At 50.3% G+C, this 8,041-nt stretch overlaps 1 protein-coding gene across 1 annotated transcript; it reads right to left on the minus strand.

The window, feature by feature from the left end:
* Positions 1 to 929: 929 nt before the first annotated feature.
* Positions 930 to 5,453, minus strand: LOC117440709 (leucine-rich repeat flightless-interacting protein 2-like). Its single transcript, XM_034076942.1, has 5 exons — positions 5,222 to 5,453; positions 3,076 to 3,169; positions 2,870 to 2,949; positions 2,690 to 2,794; positions 930 to 2,051 (listed from the first exon to the last, which is right to left on the minus strand). Exons 1-5 carry the CDS (start codon positions 5,303 to 5,305, stop codon positions 1,941 to 1,943), a joined length of 474 nt encoding a protein of 157 aa, XP_033932833.1. The 5' UTR covers positions 5,306 to 5,453; the 3' UTR covers positions 930 to 1,940.
* Between the last annotated feature and the right edge of the window lie 2,588 nt (positions 5,454 to 8,041).

Raw genomic sequence — 8,041 nt, forward strand, 5'->3', positions numbered from 1 at the left:
ACCCTGAGGGCATGGAGCGGTCCCTGTAAGGGTGCTGTTCTATAGGTGGGGACCCAGCACCCTGAGGGCATGGAGCGGTCCCTGTAAGGGTGCTGTTCTATAGGGGTGGACCCAGCACCCTGAGGGCATGGAGCGGTCCCTGTAAGGGTGCTGTTCTATAGGTGGGGACCCAGCACCCTGAGGGCATGGAGCGGTCCCTGTAAGGGTGCTGTTCTATAGGTGGGGACCCAGCACCCTGAGGGCATGGAGCGGTCCCTGTAAGGGTGCTGTTCTATAGGTGGGGACCCAGCACCCTGAGGGCATGGAGCGGTCCCTGTAAGGGTGCTGTTCTATAGGTGGGGACCCAGCACCCTGAGGGCATGGAGCGGTCCCTGTAAGGGTGCTGTTCTATAGGTGGGGACCCAGCACCTTGAGGGCATGGAGCGGTCCCTGTAAGGGTGCTGTTCTATAGGAGTGGACCCAGCACCCTGAGCGCATGGAGCGGTCCCTGTAAGGGTGCTGTTCTATAGGTGGGGACCCAGCACCCTGAGGGCATGGAGCGGTCCCTGTAAGGGTGCTGTTCTACAGGAGTGGACCCAGCACCCTGAGCGCATGGAGCGGTCCCTGTAAGGGTGCTGTTCTATAGGTGGGGACCCAGCACCCTGAGGGCATGAAGCGGTCCCTGTAAGGGTGCTGTTCTACAGGTGGGGACCCAGCACCTTGAGGGCATGGAGCGGTCCCTGTAATGCGCACGCACACACACACACACACACACACACACACACACACACACACACACACACACACACACACACACACACACACACACACACACACACACACACACACACACACACACACACACACACACACACACACACACACACACACACACACACACACACACACACACACACACACACACACACACACACACACACACACACACACACACTTTAATGAGTTTAATATGTTCAAACCCAGATCCTCATCCGCTCACATACTGTTTATATATAACTGGTATATGGATATTGCACAGTGCCGACACCCCTCCAAAATAAAAGCACCTGGCCTGCAGAAGAGGTGGAGCATTCAGACACGTTACTCATGTTCTCTTCATACGTAGAGTCTGACCAACACACGTGCCCCAACATTACATTTAACTTAAACATGAAAACAACATTTTCCTTTAGAAATGTAATCTGAAAAACGTAATTAATAATTCAGTGTTTTTCTGTATTTGTTATTATATTTGAGTAAATTATGAGTTTGATATGAAGAGAATATTAAACTCCAGGTGTTCGGGCACCTTCAAAATAAAGGTCAAAGGATATAATATTGATTGTTCAGCTTATTTTCACAGGAACCCCTCCGTCACCTGCACCCCGCCAAAATAAAATGATAAGAGGAAGCTCCAGATCTACGGTGGCCTGCAGGGTCAATCCAGCACGAGGGGATTCTTCACATTTCCCTCCAGGTCCTCAAACGTCTCAGAATAAAAGTTTCTCTGTCAGAAAATAAAATAAATCTCTTCAACTCTCAGAGCCGGGCTTTTATTTTGAAGTTCCAGCGTGTCTTTAAATCCCGAACTCCAAACGAAAATATTTACAAAATGTCTGATCCTCCAGTTTCCATCTGGTCCTCGAACGCCTCACAGAAAATATATTCCTCCTCTGCTTGTCGAGGGTCTCTAGAGCTTTTATTTTGAAAATCCAGCATTTCTGCCACTTCATCCTTTCTTCTTTCACCAGCTGCAAAACATCCCCCCCCCCCTCCCCCAGTGAAAACACAGGAAACCAGAGCGTCTCCACCCAGAGACACACACCCTTTCAAAATAAAGTTAGAATAGTGTGAAGGAAACAGGAAGTGCTGAACGAGGATGGGTGGGCGGAGGTGAACTGCCAGGTGATGGGGGGGGGGTCCTCTCTCTTTAGGGGGGGGTCCTCTCTCTTTAGGGGGGGTCACTGCTGGTTGAGCAGGGCGCTGCGATTGGCCTTCATCTTGTCGAGGCGTTTGAGGAGGTGGGCATTATTAACCTCCAGCTCGTCCACTCGGTCCAGAGCGCAGCGCAGCTACACAGAGAAAATACATTCATTCAGACATGAGTCAATAAATACTAATAAATAAATACAGACATATTTATATAAAGATAAAGATAATAGTTAATGAAGATGATAAATAATACAGATTGTGACTACCAGATCTGCATCTCTGCCCGATCTGCATCCCAACCCGATCTACATCCCTGCCCGATCGACATCCCTGCCCGTTCTGCATCCCAACCCGATCTGCATCCCTGCCCGTTCTGCATCCCTGCCCGTTCTGCATCCCAACCCGATCTACATCCCTACCCGATCTACATCTGCATCCCAACCCGATCTGCATCCAAACCCGATCTGCATCCCAACCCGATCTGCATCCCAGCCCGATCTGCATCCCAGCCCGATCTGCATCCAAACCCGATCTGCATCCCTACCCGATCTGCATCCCAGCCCGATCTGCATCCCAGCCCGATCTACATCCCTGCCCGATCTGCATCCCTACCCGATCTACATCCCTGCCCGATCTGCATCCCTACCCGATCTGCATCCCTACCCGATCTACATCCCTACCCGATCTGCATCCCTGCCCGTTCTGCATCCCAACCCGATCTACAGATCGGGTTGGGATGCAGATAACAGATAATAAAGATGATGATAATAATAAAGACCTCTCTCTGCAGCTTCCTCTTCTCGACCTTCAACTCGTCTTCGATCTTCTCTGCGTTTTCCGACGCCCCCTTGTACCTGGACACCTGTCCGTCCAGACGGATCACCTGACAGGAGACACAGTTAGATCACCTGAAGATAACACCTGTCCTGAAGTCTTTTATTGTGTTAACAGGAAGTACATTTTGTTCCAGAGTGGTCACTTCCTGTTCAGACTTCACCAGCTTGAACTTCAGGTCGCTGATTTGCCGGTTGGCGTCTCCTGAGGAACACAGAACACACCTTTCATCAGAAAGCTCGGAGGAGGAGAAGAAGAAGAAGAAGAAGAAGAAGAAGAAGAAGAAGAAGAAGAAGAAGAAGAAGAAGAAGAAGAAGGGGAGGTTCTCACTCTGGAGGTCCAGCAGGTGAGGGTCCAGCCCGTTCTGCAGACCCTCAGAACCAGAACTGCTCCTCTGGTCCAGCTCAGACTTCAACAGACGCACCTGAACACAACACACACCTCATCAATAACACACACCTGAACACAACACACACCTGAACACACACACACCTCATCAATAACACACACCTGAACACAACACACACCTGAATCAATAACACACACCTGAACACAACACACACCTGATCACAACACACACCTGAACACACACACCCTGACCACACACACACCTGGAACACACACACACCTGAAACACAACACACACCTGGAACACAACACACACCTGAAACACAACACACACCTGAACACACACAACACACACCTGGAACACAACACACACCTGAAACACAACACACACCTGAACACAACACACACCTGAACACACACACCTGAACACACACACACCTGAACACACACACACCTGATCACAACACACACCTGAACACAACACACCTGAACACACACACACCTGAACACACACACACTGATCAAACAACACACCTAAAAACAACACACACTGAACACACACACACCTGAACACACACACACCTGAACACACACACACACACCTGATCACAACACACACCTGAACACAACACACACCTGAACACACACACACCTGAACACACACACACCTGATCACAACACACACCTGAACACAACACACACCTGAACACAACACACACACACACACACACACACACACACACACACACACAACACACCTGAACACAACACACCTGAACACACCTGAACACAACACACCTGAACACAACACACCTGAACACAACACACCTGAACACAACACACCTGAACACAACACACCTGAACACAACACAACACACCTGAACACACCTGAACACACACACACACCTGAACACACACACACCTGAACACACACACCTGAAAACACACACCTGAACACACACACCTGAACACAACACACCTGAACACAACACACCTGAACACACACACCTGACACACACACACACACTGAACACACACACACCACCTGAACAACACACACCTGATCACAACACACACCTGAACACAACACACACCTGAACACACACACACCTGAACACACACACACCTGAACAAACACACACACCTGAACACACACACACCTGAACACACACACACAACACACACTGATCACAAACACACAATGAACACACACACACCTGAACACACACACCTGATCACACACACCTGAACACACACACACCTGATCACAACACACACCTGAACACACACACACCTGAACACACACACACACCTGATCACAACACACACCTGATCACAACACACACCTGAACACACACACACCTGAACACACACACACCTGATCACACACACACCTGAACACACACACACACACCTGATCACAACACACACCTGAACACACACACACCTGAACACACACACCTGAACACACACACACACACACACACACACACCTGAACACACACACACCTGATCACAACACACACCTGAACACAACACACACCTGAACACACACACACCTGAACACCACACACACCTGAACACACACACACCTGAACACACACACACCTGAACACACACACACACCCTGATCACAACACACACCTGAACACACACACACCTGAACACACACACCTGATCACAACACACCTGAACACACACACACACACCTGATCACAACACACACCTGAACACACACACACCTGAACACACACACCTGATCACAACACACACCTGAACACACACACACCTGAACACACACACCTGATCACAACACACACCTGAACACACACACACCTGAACACACACACACCTGAACACACACACACCTGATCACACACACACCTGAAACACACACACACACACCTGATCACAACACACACCTGAACACACACACACCTGAACACACACACACCTGATCACACACACACCTGAACACACACACACACACCTGATCACAACACACACCTGAACACACACACACCTGAACACACACACCTGATCACAACACACACCTGAACACACACACACACCTGAACACACACACACCTGAACACACACACCTGAACACACACACACACACACACACCTGATCCCGTAAGCCCTCTCGCTCCTCGAACAGCTTCTTCAGGCGAAGTTCTGAAACACAAAACAAACTCTGCGGCTTCAGCATTCTTCAAAGTGGACCGTCGGGCTATCGGACCCTCTTTGCACATTCTGGGTCCTGAGCTTGAAAATAAAAAAGAGGAGGAGGCGGAGCTAATGCCTGATCAGAACTCTCCCGGAGACAAAGTTACATTCTGCTGTGTTCATCCTGTTCTAAACCACATCAAGGATTATCTCTGAACCGTCTGGAGCTCAAAGGCTTTTTATCACGAGGTGACTTCCTGCTTTTCAAACACGTGCTCTCCGCACAGGTTAGCTCCGAGTGCTAGTGAGGCTAATGTAAACAAAGACGTCCAAAACACGTCGGCATTGTTTCTGATAGCAACTCTCCGAGGGTCCGCTGCCGACTTGACGCCAGATCGGATGGAATCTGTATCCGCTCGTTGTACCCCGTTTTTAAAAGACTTGTGTACGGAGGAAAAGAGAGGGTTTTATCGTCTGACGCTGCGTGAGCTCCCCGACGCACCGGGGGCACATCGTGAGGTAGACATCACAAAGTGCATTTTCATGATCGGTCCCCTTTAAATGAAGTGGCACGAGAGCAGAGCCCTGAGGAACCCCACATGTTATTATTATGAATACATCTGGCCAGTTGTGGTAAATAAATATATATATTACACTCAGATGTTAACAGATGATTTATTATGGACATCTAAATACGTTCATTTGTTGGCTTTGAATGCATTTGTACCGTATGAATAACTCCATATATTGTATTTATGAAGAGACGTAGCAGCAGACGTTATAAAGGAAATAAAGAGTGTTTAGACGAGCCACGAAGAGATTAGCTGATTCTTTATTGAAAGAGTTTAAGAACTTTAGCACAGCTGACAACTCGTGAATAAAACAGGCCGCAGAGTTCAGAGTTATCTTCGTGGTCAACTGGTTTCAACCAAACGCATCTTAGTTCACTTTTTCATCCCCCGACCATTTCTCGATAGTTCATCAAATAACCGCAGAGCGACGGGATAGTCGCCGAGCTGTCCCTGAACGCCAGCGAGGAGTAGCAGCACATATCTCCATAAGCTGCAGGTGTGTGGAAATGATCGGTTACAGAAAGAACAGGGTCCATTATCGCAGAACCAGGATTACATTTCCTCTGAACTCCCGGCTCGTTCAACTTTATTCAAATAATGACAGAACTTTATTTTTAGTTTGTTGAATCCTTCACGCCACCGGACCAACTCCTGCTACATCATCCTCGTCCACCTCCTCACAGCTGTCCAGGCCTCGGTCCTCCTGGTCCCCCTGGTTCTCCTGGTCCCCCTGGTTCTCCTGGTCCTCCCGGTTCTCCTGGTCCTCCTGGTTCTCCTGATCCTCCCGGTTCTCCTGATGCTCCCGGTTCTCCTGATGCTCCCGATCCTCCTGGTCCTCCTGGTCCTCGTGGTTCTCCTGGTCCTCCCGGTGCTCCTGGTGCTCCTCGGACTCTGTGCTCATCATCTTGTTCAGGTCCTCCACCCTCCCGTCCTGCAGGCTCATCAGCAGCAGCTCCGGCAGCACCATCACTCGGATCTCCTCAGCTGTGATCTCTAAGAACCTCCTGAAGGAGTTCACAGATCCAGAGGAGATCGCCTTGGGCTTCTGAGCCTCCACCGGTTCCTCCGGTTCCTCCGGTTCGCTGAAGAGCAACTGGATGAAGGACTCCTCGGACAAGCTGTGCTTCTCCTCGGCGTGGACTCCAGAGATCCTCAGAGGTGTGACGTCTGGAAAGGACTCGGAGACGTCCGGTGTGAAGGAAGAAACGCTGGCTTTACTTCCTGAGGTGTTCCGAGGGGAATCTTGGTCAGGATGACCCTGGTCTTCTTTACAGACCTTCTTTGAGTCCACAGAGACACCAGGAGCCTCAGGAGGACCCTCCAACCCTCCGCAGTCTTTCAAAGCCCTTGTGAGTCCAGCAGCGCCTTCTTTTGTTTCACTTCCTCCGGTTGGTTCTTGCTCCATCACCTCGAGCTGCTCTGACAAGTTTTCCGCGACGATCTTCACCATGTCTTCGAAATCTGAAATCCACCTGTCGAGAGACTCTGGGACTTCGGGGAAGACCCTGGAGAGTTCAGCTGCGAAGCCGGGATGTTGCTGAAGGAAAGAGCTCAGCATGCTGTGGATCGTGTTCTCCAGACAGCTCCAGTCCCTCCAGATCTGGGAGGAAGGCTTCGGACTCTCAGAGGACTTGTCTCGAGCTTCTTCCTTACCCCCCCGGTCTTCTGGTTCCTCAGGTGGACCAGACCTCCCCTCTGCTGGTGGAAACGCATCAAGATCTGAAAGGTGGCTTTCGAATCCTTGATCTATGGACACACCGGAGCGCGTTAGATCCCCCTGAAGGGCGTTTCGTTCGTTGGGGGTACTTCCCAACCTCCCTGCATGCTGTCTTTGCTGAACGGGACTGAGAGAAGTTAATGCCGACTCTTCTCCTGCTTTACGATCTGTGAGAACTTCAGTGTCTTCTAAACGTGGTCCGTCACCTCCGGTCTCAGCCCATTCATGTTCTCTGCACCGGTCCACAGAGGTCGGAGTACAGAACTCTTTTATTTGATATTCTTCCGAACCAGACTCTTCTCCATCAGGTTCTCCTTCCTGTTCTGAACATCGTACATCCTGGTACTTGTTCTCGTCGTTCTCTTTCGGCCGGGGAACACGATCGACACCAGACGAACGGTTCGGAGCAGATTCTCGGTCTGACGACGGGTACCCCGTCACGGGTTGCTTTGGTTTCTGCTGACCGGCTGTGAGCATCGAACCTGTTGAG

The sequence above is a fragment of the Pseudochaenichthys georgianus genome, unplaced genomic scaffold (assembly GCF_902827115.2).
Source record: "Pseudochaenichthys georgianus unplaced genomic scaffold, fPseGeo1.2 scaffold_1140_arrow_ctg1, whole genome shotgun sequence".
NCBI classification, from domain to species: Eukaryota; Metazoa; Chordata; class Actinopteri; order Perciformes; family Channichthyidae; genus Pseudochaenichthys; species Pseudochaenichthys georgianus.

Coding starts and splice junctions, on each gene's coding strand:
- LOC117440709 (XM_034076942.1), bottom strand. CDS start 5,305: ATGCTGAAGCCGCAGAGTTTGTTTTGTGTTTCAGAACTTCGCCTGAAG. Junction 3,170..5,221: donor GAGAGGGCTTACGGGATCAG/GTGTGTGTGTGT, acceptor TGTTGTGTTCAG/GTGCGTCTGTTGAAGTCTGA. Junction 2,795..2,869: donor TGACCACTCTGGAACAAAAT/GTACTTCCTGTT, acceptor GTCTCCTGTCAG/GTGATCCGTCTGGACGGACA.